The sequence below is a fragment of the Scylla paramamosain genome, chromosome 45, assembly GCF_035594125.1.
Source record: "Scylla paramamosain isolate STU-SP2022 chromosome 45, ASM3559412v1, whole genome shotgun sequence".
NCBI classification, from domain to species: Eukaryota; Metazoa; Arthropoda; class Malacostraca; order Decapoda; family Portunidae; genus Scylla; species Scylla paramamosain.
The window spans coordinates 10,194,663-10,212,503 of record NC_087195.1 but is presented as its reverse complement, the minus strand read 5'-3'; the positions used below and the strand labels follow the sequence as shown (position 1 = coordinate 10,212,503).

General features: G+C 37.3%; 2 protein-coding genes across 4 annotated transcripts in view; both read left to right on the top strand.

The window, feature by feature from the left end:
• LOC135094348 (mucin-2-like) overlaps positions 1-10,370 on the top strand; it is a 55,270-nt gene extending 44,900 nt beyond the window's left edge. For all 3 annotated transcript variants that reach the window (XM_063994382.1, XM_063994380.1, XM_063994381.1), the window contains one exon: positions 10,230-10,370. In XM_063994382.1, the coding sequence (XP_063850452.1) occupies positions 10,230-10,322 (93 nt within the window). In that variant the 3' untranslated portion in view covers positions 10,323-10,370. The remainder of the gene's footprint in view (positions 1-10,229) is intronic.
• Positions 10,371-11,209: 839 nt separating this feature from the next.
• On the top strand, positions 11,210-11,878 carry LOC135094418 (uncharacterized). The gene has a single exon (XM_063994494.1). It carries the CDS (start codon positions 11,210-11,212, stop codon positions 11,876-11,878), a length of 669 nt encoding a protein of 222 aa, XP_063850564.1.
• The last annotated feature ends 5,963 nt before the right edge of the window (positions 11,879-17,841 follow it).

Below are 17,841 nucleotides of genomic sequence, written 5' to 3'. Positions count from 1 at the left end.
AATATGCCTTGTAAGCTTCACACATTTTTCCAGATGCTGTCACAGAGAACTTCTTTGCTCTTGTCTTGATGAATTGACCACACATGTAGCAGAATGCATCTGGAGAATGATTGTAGACTCTTGATGCCATTTCACCTCTTGTGATGTGTCTTTTCAGGCAGCCAAAGCAGAACTGATTGGTGGTCTGCAAATCACTACTTTAATATTGTCAAACAGTACTATAGAATATTCTTAGTCTTTCTAGAATGTGTTCCAGAATGTCCTCAATATTTCTAAAATATTCTTGAACCTACTTGAGAATATTCTGAATTATTCTAGAAAATTCTTGATACTTCTGAATATTTCTACTGTATTCTAGAAAGTTCTAAAATATTCTGGAAATGTTTACATAGAATAGAATGTTCCAAAATGTTCTAGAAACATCTAAGTGTCTAGTAGAACATTCTGAAATATTTGAGATTTCTGAAATGTAAGCAAATTCTTCTAAATATGAGAAATTTATTGCTAAATCTGGTCAGTTCAAGAATGAGCTTATTAAGAAAAAAAAAAAAAAACTTTAGAACATTTTATATTCTTTCTTTCATTGTTTTTTTTTTAACTTATTTGCAACATTTAAAAAGCAATTAGATAAGCAATTACGATTTTGCAATGGTCTTTACCTGGCATGAAAATCAACAGTAACCCACGCTATAATGAAATAAGGAAAAATGTAAATTCATTGTTCTAGCCACGAAAGCTAAATTTTAGGAACAAAATAACTTTTTTTTTTAATTTTGTTTAGATGGAAACAACTGGAAAATTATGGTTTAGGGGCAAGGACTAGACGAAAGTGAAATTTTGTTACATAGTGTAATTGGTTATTTAATTTAGGTTTTAAGTGTTTAATATAAATAGCTTCCAATATTTTAATGTCTGTGTGTGCATCTGCTTTATGTAATATTATGAAGACTTTTTTTCCGAGAAAGGGCGGTCCTGTTCTTATTACAGAGAAAGGGGGATGAGCGAGTTATTTGTGTGTACGTGTCGAATTACTTTTATGTTCACTAATTCCATGTGTAAGATTCCTCTTGGTTTCTCCAATATATCGAGTCTTACAACTCGAACATTTAAATTTGTAAATGATGTTGGAGATGAGTCTTTAAATTTGGAGAAAGAGGCAATAGTAAAATTATTAGTGAAGGTAAAATTGAATTTAGTGTCAGGATATTGTGTTTTAAGTATGTATGGCACTAAGTCTTTTCTAATAGTATAAGTTGGCCATAGTAAGGTAGTTTTATTTGTTTCTTAGGTGTCATCAGAGGAAGGCTTATTGAGTTTACTGTCTAGAAAGTTAATGATAACATTATTGATGATGCTTAGTGGAAACCCGTTATTACGGAAAAAAAAGTCCTTAAAAAGTTGATCTCATGGTCAAACGTAAACCATTTTGAAGATAGAGTGTAGCAACGATATAGGAGAATTATAAAATCATTAATCTTGACTAAATGAAGAATAAAAGAAAGACAATTAATCCCCAAACCAGTGAAAGTTGGTTTACGGTAAACTGCTGTGTGCAGTTGATTATTATCACGAATCACCAGTACATCTAAAAAATGCGACTGAGCAATTGTTTTCTGTGTCTCATGTGAATTCAATATTGTGGTGTTTTGAATTAAGATAACTGAGGAATTTAGATATGTGTTGGGATTGTTTGAATAAAAGGAAGGTGTCATCAACGTATCTTCTGTAAAACACTAGGGTAATCGTTCAGCCAGTTGGTTTCATGGTGACATAAGAAAACATTAGCTAGAGTGGGATCAAGACAAGAGTCCATGGCCACGCCATCAACTTAAAACTTATGATTTATTATTTAAAAAAAAAAAGAGGGGGGGGAGTCTTACTGAATCTAATAGGCTGATATTTTTTTTTTGTTTGTGTGTGTGTAATTAAAATAAGTGTCATGGTCTTTAAATAATTGATTACAGATGATCTGAAATTAGTAAATAATGACTTTGCATCAAAATTTGCCATGACAGTATTATTGACTTCTAATGTATTTATTTATTTAACGAAATCGTAAGAATTATTTAAGGTGAATCTATTTGATGTTAAAGGTTCCAATATGGGAACAAAATATTCAGCTAATTTATAATGGAAATTATTAATGGTACTGAGGATGGGCCTGATAGGATTGCCAGCTTTGTTGGTTTTCGGAAGGCCATAAAGGATTCCCGGGGAAGAGCCACTATTGAATAGATGGTTAAATATAGTGACATATATATAGTGATCTTTAATGATAACATTTAGTTTAAGGAGACTTCTCAGTAGTCTTGCTGGTTTATCTTCAAATTTAGTACTATAATGAAAGGGTTTGTCTTTAATTCATTTGAACTTAGATGTATAACATAAGATATGTTCAACTTTACTGATATAATCTTTTTATTCATAACCACTGTGTCGCGACCTTTGTCTAGTATAGTGATAATAACTGAGTCATCAGATTTTAATTTAATGAGTGAGTCATAGAGAACTTGTGGTAATTTAAGAGGAAAAGTTTAATTGTGTTGAAGTCTTGAAAAGATGAGTAAGCTATAGAGGAGATATCCTTAATCAAGCTTCCCCATTCTTTGGGCTTGTAAGGCAAGTACTGAAGAGTATTAACTAAGTGTTTGAAACCCTCCCCAAAAAAATGGTTTATAAAATTAATTTTACCTTTAGGGATGTAGTATGAGAGTCCCGGTGAAAGCGCACCAATTTCTGAGGTAGTAAGTGTTCTGTCTGAGGGATTGATAACCGTTTTGTTTTTGTTGACAGTATTATTGACCGGGAAACCCAGAGCTTCTAATTTCTTATTCCGATTGACTTTATTATGCCTTAATTTTGAGTCATTACTGTGTTTTAGTCGAGTATAAAGGCAATTGAAATTTAGATATGAGACTGTGTTTTTGAGTTTCTGATGTTTGGATTGTGTACTTTAAAGTAAATAAATTTAGGTATAATGTAGATCTTACATTTATTGAGAAATTCTAAATCTAATTTTGTTTTGTTAACTTTATAATGGAGTTTCTCCAGCTTCCTATATATCCCTATGCAACCATTGCCATATGTTCTATTCAAAATATCACTAAATGATAGGTGTTTAGGAAATTTTACCTGAAGTAAAAATAAAACACAAAAGTGGTGACAGCTAACCATTGCATGTTGTGGAGCAAGTGTAGAGTTCTCACTCCATCAGATTCAAACAAGCGTTCTATCCACTGAAGTGCAGTGAACATTACGAGCCGCCCCTCAACTTGAATGAAGTCTCCTGAAGACGGTGTTTTCCCCGGGCCTGGTATGTTAATAGATGACGAGGTTCTGAGACACAACAGAGGTGATCAGGGAAAGCAGCCAGAGTTCTTCTTTTTCTTCACTTTATTACTTACAACGTTTCACCTTCATAGAAGACATCTTCAGGCATTGCATGTTGTCCTCATTCCACTTCACTGCACTTCAGTGGATACAACGCTTGCTTAGAATCTGATGGAGTGAGGACACTACACTTACTCCACAACATGCAATGCCTGAAGATGCCTTCTGTGAAAGTGATCCCTGCAAATATTAAAGCGAAGAAAAGAAAGAACTCTGGATGCTTTCCCTGTTCACATCCATTGTGGCTCAGAAATTAGTCATCTGTTAACACACCTGGCCCAGGAGAAAAAATCCGTCTTCAAGAGACTTCGTTCAAGTTGGGGGCGGCTCGTAATATATATACATATATATATATATATATATATATATATATATATATATATATATATATATATATATATATATATATATATATATATATATATATATATATATATATATATATATATTAGTTGAAGCCAGTTTTTCAAACCCCCCCCCCCAGCTGCTAACTCTGTACAAGGGCCTTATCCGTCCATGTATGGAGTATGCTTCACATGTCTGGGGTGGTTCCACTCATACTGCTCTTCTAGACAGGGTGGAATGAAAAGCTTTTCGTCTCATCAACTCCTCTCCTCTAACTGACTGTCTTCAGCCTCTCTCTCACCGCCGCAATGTTGCATATCTAGCTGTCTTCTACCGCTATTTTCATGCAAACTGCTCTTCTGATCTAGCTAACGGCATACCTCCCCTCCTTCCGCGGCCTCGCTTCACAAGACTTTCTTCTTTCTCTCACCCCTATTCTGTCCACCTCCCTAACGCAAGAGTTAACCAGTATTCTCAATCATTCATCCATTTCTCTGGTAAACTCTGGAACTCCCTGCCTGCTTCTGTATTTCCATCTTCATCAATTTTTGACCACTGCTTTGACCCTTTTATGGGACTGGCATTTCAGTGGGCATATTTTTTTATTGGATTTTTGTTGCCCTCGGCCATTGTCCTTCCTACATAAAAAAAAAAAAAAAAAAAAAAAAAAATATATATATATATATATATATATATATATATATATATATATATATATATATATATATATATATATATATATATATATATATATATATATATATATATATATATATATATATATATATATATATATATATATATATATATATATATATATATATATTGCTTCAACTAATGAAACGTGTCTATTCCAATCACCACAACTTACAGATCTCACCAAGTTTAGTAAGCACTCCACCAATGTCATGTAATTTATAACCACTTTAAATGTTGGTCTCAATAGTTCCTGAGTAGTATCAAATTACAAAAAAACTCTCGTTGACATCATCTTCATGTAACACTTTATCCTTTGTCATAAGGAACTATGGTCCACTTTAAGGAATTAGGTTTGTCATTTGTTAGAGGAATCATTTCAGTGAACATGTCCGTTGCTTACTTGTTTCGCACAAGTTAATGGCCCGTGGCAATTGTTCTTCATAATTTTCCTGATAACTGGTCATCACGGATTCCTTTTCCATCAGGAGTATCCTCAAGTAAGGCCAAATTATCTGCATTACAATAAATTAACTTATGTCTAATAAGTTCTGAATATATATATATATATATATATATATATATATATATATATATATATATATATATATATATATATATATATATATATATATATATATATATATATATATACAAGCCTGGGGTTTCTTAAATGAGGCGTAAAATTTTAATGGCTATTGCCGTCTCAAGCCTCATAACTATGTTGTAGTCAACTGAGATTCTTAAGCATTCTTAAGATGCATAAGCTGCACAAAAAATGTGCTGCAAGTCTTAGGATGAATAGTTAGACGAATACCAACCTCAAGTGGAATTTCACGAGTATATCTAGATATTTCTGAAAGCATTTTTTTTTTTTTTTGTCTCCCTACCTGACTTGCACATTCTGTAATATATGGCAAAGTTTCCGAAAGTTTTTCTGTTCTTCGCAGTAAATTACCGAGATTTCTGTTGAAACATTCTTTGTGGTACTTGACATCATACGAGGAGACAGTAGACACATACCGAAACGATAATCACTCCCAGTGAGTTCTGAAGCATTGGATCAGGGGTCCTGTGAACTTATCAGTAACCCAGCCTTGATTTCACTAAATGTTTCCCTTTGTGTCTCACTACACAAGGAGGCAGTCACAGCCTGCCCTCTAAAAACAATTCCCTTCTTTCACAGAAAACTACATGCACCTAAATACACACACACACCCTTCAATCAAAATCCTAAATTAGTATGGCGACTCCTACACCAGCCTCGGAGTCCCCGTCTGGGGAGGGGACCACAGATATCTCCAGGTTGGACTGTTTTTTTTTTTTTTTCTCATTTTTCTGGTATCGAGCCTAAGTGTCTTGACACCCCCACTCAACATTTTCTTCATTAAATTCTGCAACGTTCATGGCCTTGGATCTAATTTTCATTCTGTAGAACACCACTTTCTTTTAGTACACCACCTCTTCTTTTCCTCACCGAAAGACAGGTGTCTGAGGCAAGCGAAAGTAGCCCTTTCTCTGTTCCCTCCTACTTTCTTTATCCTCATTTTCACTTCAAAGCTGGATATTACGTCTATTTGCGAAACGACTTGCTCTCGTGCACGAGCTCTTTGAATCTTCCGAATTTTCCACCATCTGGCTACCACTATAGAGTCACTATCAAACTGAATTAATCTGTGCTGTATACCTCTCACCTAATTCCTCTGACTATAGAGAATTCTGTGACTACTTCCAAAGTGGAGCACATCCTGACTCTTTCCTCTCACGGAGATCTTAATTCTTGGAGACTTCAATGTTCACCACCCGCTTTGGCTTTCCTCTCCTTTCACTGACCATCCTGGTGAAATACCCTTTAACTTTGCTACCCTTCATGACCTAGAGCAATTAGAGAAACATCCTAATAATATTTCTGACCGCCTTGGAAATACCCCCAACATTATTGATCTTTTTTCTAACTTGTATTCCTTTTGCTTGTGTTATCACCCTATTTACTCTGGTGAGCTTCTCCGATCCCAACCTCATATCTGTATCTTGTCCTATCGCTCCAATCAAAATTCCAGAAATCTAATTGCGTGGGGGTGGAGGGGGGCAACCTGAGGAGGTTTTAAAATTTTTCTTGGAATGACTACGGCTTCCGTGTCAGAGAGTTGTCAGTTTGTGCTCAGCGCATAAGAGGTGAAAGTGTCTGGCATGGAGGCGTACATTCCTCACTCTTTCTCTCAGCCTAAACCTTCCAAACCTAGGTTTAACATAGCCTGTTCTCATGCTATACATGATAGAGAGGTGGCCTACAAAGGGTGTTTGAACCTTCCATCACCTGAATCTCATGCACTTTAGATTTCTGGCCGAAATCATGCCAAGTCTGTTCTCCAGCTGGCCAAAAACTCCTTCATTAATAGAAAGTGTCAAAGTCTTTGAAGATCTGACTCCCCTCGTGACTTCTGGCACCTAGCCCAAAAAACAACCCCCATAACTTTGCTTCTTCATCTTTCCCTCCTTTATTTCAACCTGATGGCAGCACTACCATCTATTTCTAAAGCTGAACTCTTCGCTCAAACCTTTGCTAAAAACTCTACCTTGGATGATTCAGGGCTTGTTCCTTCCTCTCCTTCACTCTCTGACTATTTCATGCTGCCCATTAAAATCCTTCGCAGTAATATTTTCCATGCCCTCGCTAGCCTAAACCTTCGGAAGACTTATAGACCTGATGGAGTCCTTCCTATTGCTCTCCGAAACTGTGCCTCCGTGCTTTCACCTTGCCTAGTCAAACTCTTCCAATTCTGTCTATCAACGTTTGTCTTTCCTTCATGCTGGAAGTTTGCCTATATTCAGCCTGTTCCTAAAAAGGTTGACCGTTCTAATCCCTCAAACCCTTCAGGAAGTAAACAACTCACGCAAAAAGCCACGGAACACCTCACTTCTGATCTCGGTAAAATTTCTGAGAAAGCAAACTTAATATTGTTCAATGCCTCAAAAATTCAATTCCTTCATCTATCAACTAGGCACAACCTTTCAGATACATAACTATCCCCTCTTTTTCAATGACACTCAACTGTCACCCTCTTCTACAATGAACATCCTCAGTCTGTCTTTTACTTATAATCTAAACTGGGAACTTCACATTTCATCTCTATGAACTTCACATTTCAACTCTATGATGTTAGGTGTTCTGAGTCGTCTTCACTTATTTTTCTTACCACCTCCCAGCTGCTAACTCTTTGCAGGGGCCTTATTCTCCGGTGTTCATCAGGTGTCAATGCTAAAACCTGGTACGGCTGAGGCAAATACAACACAAAGCCGTCTCCCTTTTTCAAGGCAATCCATGGTGGCAGAAGGAGCCCAATGTCGAGTCAATAATAAGTTTGTCAGACGTTAGAAGCTATTCCTTGAGAACGGCACCACCATACTAGACGCTACTGCCTTGGATAAAAGATCTGCTCGTTCGTTCCCCGACGCTCCATGAACCCAAGAATAGCCACTTGATGCCCACGACATATAATTAAGAACGCCCACTTTAAAACAGATAAAATTAATTAATGGAGAGAAGTAAAAGATTCCAGTCCAGGATATACACTGATGAATCCATTAAAACAATAAAAGAAAGTTGGGGAGAGTAAAAATTATCTGTAGGGCAGCTAGAATGGCCGTAAATTCTGCGGCAAAAAGAGGCAACACTAAGAACAGACAAAAAAATAAATAAAATAAAATAAAATAAAATAAATAAATAAATAAATAGATAAAATATAATAAATAAGAAAATAAAAATAAAACATCACCAAAAGCCTAATGATGTATTAGTCTTCAGTCCATCTGTGTAGATAACTAACTAACTAGGAGTTAGATGAATGAAAAAGAAAAGGTTTGACAGGAGCAGAAAAGTGAGAAACATGAAGAAAAGTAGAAGATTAAAGTTTGTGGACGGGCCACGATGCTAAATTTGTGCAGATTGGGTTGCTGCATGCAATAAAAGGAGGATCTGATAGTCCTGACGAAAAGGAAATCTTTTCTCTTTGAGAGATGCCTATATATCAATGGTTCTCAACTCCTTTCAGACCACAGACCACTATACAAATATATTAAAAAATGCGGACCATTTAAGGTTTGGAAAAGGATAAAGTCAATAACGTGACACAATGTGTCGTAAACTGCCTAAGTCAACATGGTACTGCACGCATAAGTGATCAGAAATATTTCACTCTTTTCACACTTCAACCCTGTCTCGTTTCAAATCAATGAATTTTACAGCAGGAAACAGAATTAGTCAAATTATATGTTCATCCCTGTAAAATACCACAGGACAAAATAATGAAACTAATCAACCCAGCAGTTCGTTGGCTACTGGCCACAGGCCCAATGGTCCTCATTGCTTTATGACTTGACACAAATCAACACGATGGCTCGTATAGTACAAGTATATACTCAGGGCCTGGTCACGTATGGCGGCGTGAATCTTGAACATTTATTATAAAGTTAGAAATAACTCTCAGTATTGATTAACAGCCACACCTTAGAGCTTTCCAACAGATTTCTTAAATTGGCAAACAATAAGATGAAGAGCCAATATATATATATATATATATATATATATATATATATATATATATATATATATATATATATATATATATATATATATATATATATATAGATAGATAGATAGATAGATAGATAGATAGATAGATAGATAGATAGATAGATAGATAGATATAGATATAGATATATAAAATTTATACTGAATTTTTCATTTCAAGTCTATCAACAAATACAGTGGACGTACTGTCAAGTACCCTAATAAGTCACCATGGAGCCATTGACCACTATTGGTCCTGGGCATATTCCCTTCCTCAGATAAGGACACCGAGGCTTTTTTATTTATTTATTTTTTGTTTTTGTTTTACACGCTTTGCAATTTACATACGGAGGTAAGTCCACGTTGCTCATATTCAGTGTATTATATGAAGACTTCAACGTCGAATCCATGAAGACAGTACCATTGCTATCACTCGCACCCGGAAAAGGCGATGAGGTAGACCAGATTAAGGGTATTCTGGATGATCCGTCCATGGAAGAATGATATGCTGAAGTCTTGTGGATGTTAGATACACACATTATCAGGCCCTCAGAATTTCGCGGGAGTCCACAAACGTTAGAGAGCTTCAAGCGGAGGTTTGATAAATTTATGGATGACGATGACATTTGAGTTCAGGAGTTGACCTTGTGTAGGCCTCTTGATTTTAATTTTTGTTTATGTAGCTATAACCATGGCCATCGTTTATGAAGCAAAAGATCGGCATCAATTAGTACAGCTTTAGTCTAATCTATTCGCTTGTCCCCGTTGACTGAGATGTGAGACCATACCTAATGCATAGAATTATAATGTGGTTATTTTTCATACCAGAGGGTGGAAGAAAAAAAAAAAACATGGCAATGAGAGTAGTTTGTGAAACACTATAAAGGACGTACTTTTTTTTTCCTATGACTAACTATTTCAAGACACGAGTGGCAAGACACTTCAAAAACTAAATTTCCTTTCCCTATTGGAATTTATTTAGCCAGCTTCCTTTTCAAGTGTTTAGGTGTGTGTGTGTGTGTATGTGTGTGTGTGTGTGTGTGTGTGTGTGTGTGTGTGTGTGTGTAGTAGTAGTAGCAGTAGTAGTAGTAGTAGTAGCAGTAGTAGTAGTAGTAGTAGTAGTAGTAGTAGTAGTAGTAGTAGTAGTAGTAGTAGTAGTAGTAGTAGTAGTAGTAGTCAATGGAATGCATTGAATTGATTGAATCTAACACTGCTTTACTTTTCACAGAAACCAGATAGACCAGAAGCGAATGACAGAAACGTTTCAAGCTCCACAGGGGGAGAAGAGAGAAGTAGCGATATCGTGGATAACACTGTATAAGTTAAAGACTTGCATCATGTAATAAATGTACCAATGTATGTATGTATGTATGTATGTATGTAATTATGTATGTTTTTTTGCATTATATATATATATATATATATATATATATATATATATATATATATATATATATATATATATATATATATATATATATATATATATATATATATATATATATATATATATATATATATATATATATATATATATATATATATATATATATATATATATATATATATATATATATATATATATATATGGTGTCCCATAAATTTCCTTACATAGGAAAAATCATAAGATATTACAGAATTATAGAAAAAACATTTTTATTTATTAAATATACTGTACATGACTGCCTTTGTGTTGATAACAAATTTCAATGCGTGTCCTCCAGTCCTGAAGAACACGTTCAAACACATCTGGATTTATGCTTGTAATGGCGTTCGTGATAGCATGATACCATATGTACGGAAACTTATGGGACACCATATATATATATATATATATATATATATATATATATATATATATATATATATATATATATATATATATATATATATATATATATATATATATATATATATATATATATATATACATATACAGTGCTCGCCATAAACATTGTCGCGGGAGACCACGGTGTCCGTTTCAATGATCAAAACGCGCGCGCTTTCCTTGGCGGGCCTCGGGTGCTTTAAATTCAGTTATCACACATCTGGCACCTCACCCGGGGTGTTGGGCAGCTTGCCAAGGCGGGAAGAAGTGACAGGCGCCTGTCAATCACTCTGATTGGGGGGTGTTTTGTTGCTGTCCTCCCGCGCCACCCCCCCACACTGGCTTGCAGTTACTCTCCTGTTTAGCTGTTGTCCTGCACAATGGTGCGCTACCAGATGTTGTCACGGGATGACATCGTAGCCATCTCATCTCTCCACAAGGCTGGGCACTCCACACGGGCTATCTCTGACCAGACGGGTGTCAGTGTCCGTCAAGTTCAACGATACGTGAGGCGCATGGCTGAAATGGGCGGCAACAAAATACCCGCGAAGAGGAAACCACCAGGAAACACCCGCAAAACTTCCCTACGAACCCTGAGGGTGGTACACCTTGAACTTGAACGCAATCCACGAGTATCAGCCAGAAAAATAAGGGAAGACAACTTTGGATTGCTGAGTAATGTGTCTGTGAGGACATTATCGCGCCGTATCCACGACGACCTCCAGTACCTGAGTTATGCAGCGCGCCCCAAGCCTGTGGTTTCTGTAGCCCAGCAAGAGAAGAGACTTGCATTTTGTGACAGGATGAAGGACTGGACTATCGAGCAGTGGCGTGGCGTGCTGTGGAGCGACGAGTCAAGATTCATAGTGACAGCCAGCAGTCAAGGTCGCGTGTACCGGCGCCCAGGCAGCGATCCTCTTGACCCCCGCTACACTGCTCCTGCCGTCAGGTTCCCTGATTCGTTGATGGTATGGGGATGCTTTTCCTACCATGGGGTGGGGAGCCTCGTGGTGTTACCCAAGAACACCACAATGAATCAGGGGAATTAAATTTAAAGCACCTGATGCCCGCCAAGAAAAGCGCGCGCGTTTTGATCCTTCAAACGGATACCGTTTTCTCCGGCGACAATGTTTATGACGAGCACTGTATATATATATATATATATATATATATATATATATATATATATATATATATATATATATATATATATATATATATATATATATATATATATATATATATATACAATTAAATGCGACTGCGACTAATAATTACCAATGGAAAAAAAAAGTAACAGAATTTTGCAATGACTGATGCTATAAATATTAGTTATAGGTTACAATACTGTGACTATTAATTACTTTATAACGTAAACATTCTAAGGAAGTGACATGGCTGATTACGAATTAGATATTTGATTTTCGTAAGTAGTTATCGTCGGTCTGTTTCAATAATTCTTAATGATAATCTTACTACAATTAATATATTAATACAAGTTGTTAAATTATTAAGATGATAGCAGGAATAATGTTAGTACACAACATCAACGGCACCACCACCACCACCACCACCACCACCATCACCACCACCACCACCACCACCACCAATAACAACAACAACAACAACAGCAGCAGCAACAAACACTAAATGCCGCTGGTGCTGCTGCTAATGCTGCTACTACTACTATTACTGCTACATGTATCGTAATAATAATAATAATAATAATAATAATAATAATAATAATAATAATAATAATAATAATAATAATAATAATAAATGTATAATAATAATAATAATAATAATAATAATAATAATAATAATAATAATAATAATAAAAATTATGATAATAATTACCACTACTGCTACTACTACTACTACTATTATTATTATTATTATTATTATTATTATTATTATTATTATTATTATTACTATTATTTTGATATTACTGTTGAGAAATTCTTAGTACCAGTTCTGTTTATGGATATTATCTTATTCAAATGAAAAAAAAAAAAAAGTTAATATTGACTAATGATTTTAATTCGATCTAATAATTATACCTATTTTTTGCCACATCAGACCACATTAAAGTTGCACAGGTGAATATGCTTCTTTCCCTATTCAACTGTTTTTTGTGAAGTATCATGGTTTTTTTTTCCTTTTTTTTTTTTTTTTCTAACATTCCCTAAGGTTTACCAACACACAGACGCGAGGAGGGGTTCCACTCATACTGCTCTTCTAGACAGGGTGGAATCAAAAGTTTTTCGTCTCATCAACTCCTCTCCTCTAACTGACTGTCTTCAGCCTCTCTCTCACTGCCGCAATGTTGCATATCTAGCTGTCTTCTACCGCTATTTTCATGCTAACTGCTCTTCTGATCTTGCTAACTGCATGCCTCCCCTCCTTCCGCGGCCTCGCTGCACAAGACTTTCTTCTTTCTCTCACCCCTATTCTGTCCACCTCTCTAACGCAAGAGTTAACCAGTATTCTCAATCATTCCTACCTTTCTCTGATAAACTCTGAAACTCCCTGCCTGCTTCTGTATTTCCACCTTTCCATGACTTGAATTCCTTCAAGAGGGAGGTTTCAAGACACTTATTCATCAATTTTTGACCACTGCTTTGACGCTTTTATGGGACTGGCATTTCAGTGGGCATATTTTTTTATTGGATTTTTGTTGCCCTTGGGCAATGTCCTTCCTACATAAAAAAAAAAAAGACATGTGAAGCATACTTCATACATGGACAGATAAGGCCCTTGTACAGAGTTAGTAGCTGAGGGGGTGAGAAAAAGTGGCGGAGACGTCTCAGAACACCTAACTTAATAGAAGCTGTTTTAGCTAGAGATGAGATGTGAAGTTTCCAGTTCAGATTATAAGTAAAGGACAGACTAAGGATGTTCAGTGTAGAAGAGGGGAACAATTGAGTGTCACTGAAGAAGAGGGGATAGTTGTCTGGAGGGTTGTGTCGAGTTGATAGATGGAGGAATTGAGTTTTTGAGGCACTGAACAATACCAAATTTGCTCGGCCCCAATCAGAAATTTTAGAGAGATCAGAAGTCAAGCGTTCTGTAGCTTCCCTGCGTGAATTCTTTTCTTCCTGAAGGGTTGGACATCTATGAAAAGACGTGGAAAAGTGCAGGTGATATCATCAGCGTAAGAGTGGATAGGACAAGAAATTTGGTTTAAAGGTCATTAATGAATAATAAGAGAGTGGGTGATAGGACAGAACCCTGAGGAACACCACTGTTAATGGATTTAGGAGAAGGTCAGTGACCATCTACCACAGCAGCAATAGAACGGTCAGAAAAGAAACTTGAGATGAAGTTACAGAGAGAAGGATAGAAGCCGTAGGAGGGTAGTTTGGAAATCAAAGCTTTGTGCCAGACTCTATCAAAAGCTTTTGATATATCCAAGGCAACAGCATAGTTTCACCAAAATCTCTAAAAGAGGATGACCAAGGGTAAGAAAAGCCAGATCACCAGTAGAGTGGCCTTGACGGAACCTATACTGGTGATCACATTGAAGGTTGTGAAATAATATATGTTTAAGAATCTTCCTGTTGAGGAACAGGCTAAATGTAGGCAAACTTCCAGCAAGAAGGAAAGGTAGATGTTGACAAAGTTGAAAGAGTTTGACTAGAAAGGTGCAAGCACGGAGGCACAGTTTCGGAGAACAATAGGTCCATAAGCCTTCCGAGGGTTTAGGCCATTGAGGGCATAGAAAAACATCATTGCGAATAATTTTAATAGGTAGCATGAAGTAGTCAGAGGGTAGAGGAGAGGAAGGAACAAGCCCTGAATCGTCCAAGGTAGAGCTTTGAGCAAAGGTTTGAGCGAAGAGTTGAGCTTTAGAGATAGATGTGATATCATTGGTGCCATCAGGTTGAAATAAAGGAGGGAAAGAAGAAGAAACAAAGTTATTGGAAATATTTTTGGCTAGATGCCAGAAGTCACGAGGGGCGTTAGATCTTGAAAGATTTTGACACTTTCTATTAATGAAGGAATTTTTGGCTAGTTGGAGAACAGACTTGGCATGGTTCCAGGCAGAAATATAAAGTGCATGAGATTCTGGTGATGGCAGGCTTAAGTACCTTTTGTGGGCCACCTCTCTATCATGTATAGCACGAGAACAAGCTGTGTTAAACCAAGGTTTGGAAGGTTTAGGTCGAGAAAAAGAGCGAGGAATGTACGCCTCCATGCCAGACACTATCACCTCTGTTATGCGCTCAGCACACAAAGACGGGTCTCTGACACGGAAGCAGTAGTCATTCCAAGGAAAATCAGCATAATACCTCCTCAGGTCCCCCCAACTAGCAGAGGCAAAACGCCAGAGGCACCTTCGCTTAGGGGGATCCTGAGGAGGGATTGGAGTGATAGGACAAGATAAAGATGAGATTGTGATCGGAGGAGCCCAACGGAGAAGAAAGGGTGACAGGATAAGCAGAAGGATTAGAGTACGAGAATTAGAATACGAGTAGGGTGTTGCACCAATTGCTCTAGGTCATGGAGGATAGCAAAGTTGTAGGCTAGTTCACCAGGATGGTCAGTAAAGGGAGAGGAAAGCCAAAGCTGGTGGTGAACATTGAAGTCTCCAAGAATGGAGATCTCTGCAAAAGGGAAGAGGGTCAGAATGTGCTCCACTTTGGAAGTTAAGTAGTCAAAGAATTTCTTATAGTCAGAGAAGTTAGGAGAGAGGTATACAGCACAAATAAATTTAGTATGAGAATGACTCTGTAGTCGTAGCCAGATGGTGGAAAACTCGGAAGATTCAAGAGCGTGGGCACGAGAGCAGGTTAAGTCATTGCGCACATAAACGCAGCATCCAGCTTTGGATCGAAAATGAGGATAGAGAAAGTAGAAGGGAACAGAAAAGGGGCTACTGTCAGTTGCCTCAGACACCTGAATTTCAGTGAGGAGTTTCAGTGAGAAAATGAGGTTTAGAAGAGTAGAGGTGGTGTTCTACAGATTGAAAATTAGATTTTAGACCGCGAATGTTGCAGAAGTTAATGAAGAAAAAGTTGAGGGGGGTGTCAAGACACTTAGGGTCGTCGACAGAAAGGCAGTCCGACCTGGGGACATTTATGGTCCCCTCCCCAGATGGGGACTACGAGGCTGGTGTAGGAGTCGCCATGATTTTAAAATTTTTGAGTGAAGGGTGTGTGTGTTATTAGGTGCTTGTAGTTTTGTGTGGAGGAAGAGAGTTGTCTTTAGAGGGCAGGCTGTGACTGCCCCCTTGTGTTGTGAGACACAAAGGGAAACGTTCAGTGAGGTCACAGCTGGGTTTAATGATAAGTTCACAGCACCCCCTGAACAGTGCTTTAGACCTCACTGGGAGTAATTATCGTTTTGGCAGGTGTCTACTGCCTCCTCCACTTGTGCTTGTAGTTTTGTGTGGAGGATGAAAGTTGACTTTAATGTGACGTTCAATGACGTCACATCTGGTTTTAATGATAAGTTCACAGACCCCCCGGATCCAGTATTCTAGACCTCACTGGGAGTAATTATCGTTTCGGTAGGTGCCTACTGCCTCTTTTTTATATATATATATATATATATATATATATATATATATATATATATATATATATATATATATATATATATATATATATATATATATATATATATATATATATATATATATATATATATAATTTTTTTTTTTTTTTTTTTTGTGGATCCTGACGTGATGTGTAAAGATAGTCGGTGGGAGAGCTTCATCGTTGTCATGCCACACATAGCACACCACAACCTGCCACACATCCTGTCAGGATCCTGCCACGTCTGCAAGACGTGATCCTGTCAGGATCCTGTCACATCCTGCAAGACCTATACCATCCCATCGCTGGTACCACTTATGTACCGGGATGGTACGTCGACCTCCCATCCTGCCTCCTACAGGAGGGGGATATTATGGGGTGAAGGAGTCGCATCTTGAAGCTTGGTCGTTTATTTTGATGTAGAGAGAATACAGACATCGTTCGCCTCTGAAGGGTAAAGTTACTTATTGCTTCTCTTGGACCTTGGACCCACCATTCATACTTAATCATTTCTCACATGGTTGAGGAGAAAGGTGGGAATCGAATTGTTTCCCCATAGGAGTGACACACCCCAGGACGTGTCCACGTGGCGGTTCACGCGGTTGTGAGTATAACATGCGTATACATTATATAACAGAAGACTATGTAAGTGGTACACACCTAGCATATCACAGTCTGACAGTCTACCACATACTGCACATCATAGCTTGCCAGTTTGCCACATACTGCACATCATAGCCTGACAGTTGGTTACCTTTTTATTTTTATTTTAAGTCGCAGAGAAATTTTAAGAATTTTTTGTCATCTCTGCAATTTTTATACGACCGGCAACCTGCTAATCATCAAGGTATAAACGACAGCACAATGAATAAATCTGTCCATGTACTTATAACGATACTTTCTAGTGAAGAACAGTGATGCTGATTGTTTCCTGTAAATCATCTTACATATAAACGCTGAGAGTGGGAATGCACCACAAACAACAGTGTGTGTATGTGTGTGCGCATGTGTGTGTGTGTGTTAGGGAGGGGGGGGTGCTGCGTTTCGTATGTTATGTTTTGTTTTTGGTGTTGACGTGGTGTATGTTGTCATGATGCCTGGCCGTCACCGTGCATCAGTTGTGCTTCACTTATAATACCTGCTACTACATCCCACACACTTGCATAGACAGTCACTGGTTTGCCTAACAGAAGTACGCACCTTGTCTTGTATCACTGTTGAATTAATGTGTGACTCTATCGACATATTGAAGGTTGAGAAGCTATTACCCACAAGCTGTGAGTGAAGCGACTATGCCGTGAGGCCAATGAGGTATGTATATCTGTTTTATAAATACACTTGAATCAGTTCTAGTGTTCGAGTACTAGATTTATTTTACTTCAGTGTCACACCCAAGTGTGGAATCTGTTTGTATGTTTACTTTATTAACAGGAATGTGTGTGTGTGTGTGTGTGTGTGTGTGTGTGTGTGTG

What these genes read in the sequence shown, in the direction of transcription:
- LOC135094418 (XM_063994494.1), top strand. Translation starts at nt 11,210, where the DNA reads ATGGTGCGCTACCAGATGTTGTCACGGGATGACATCGTAGCCATCTCA.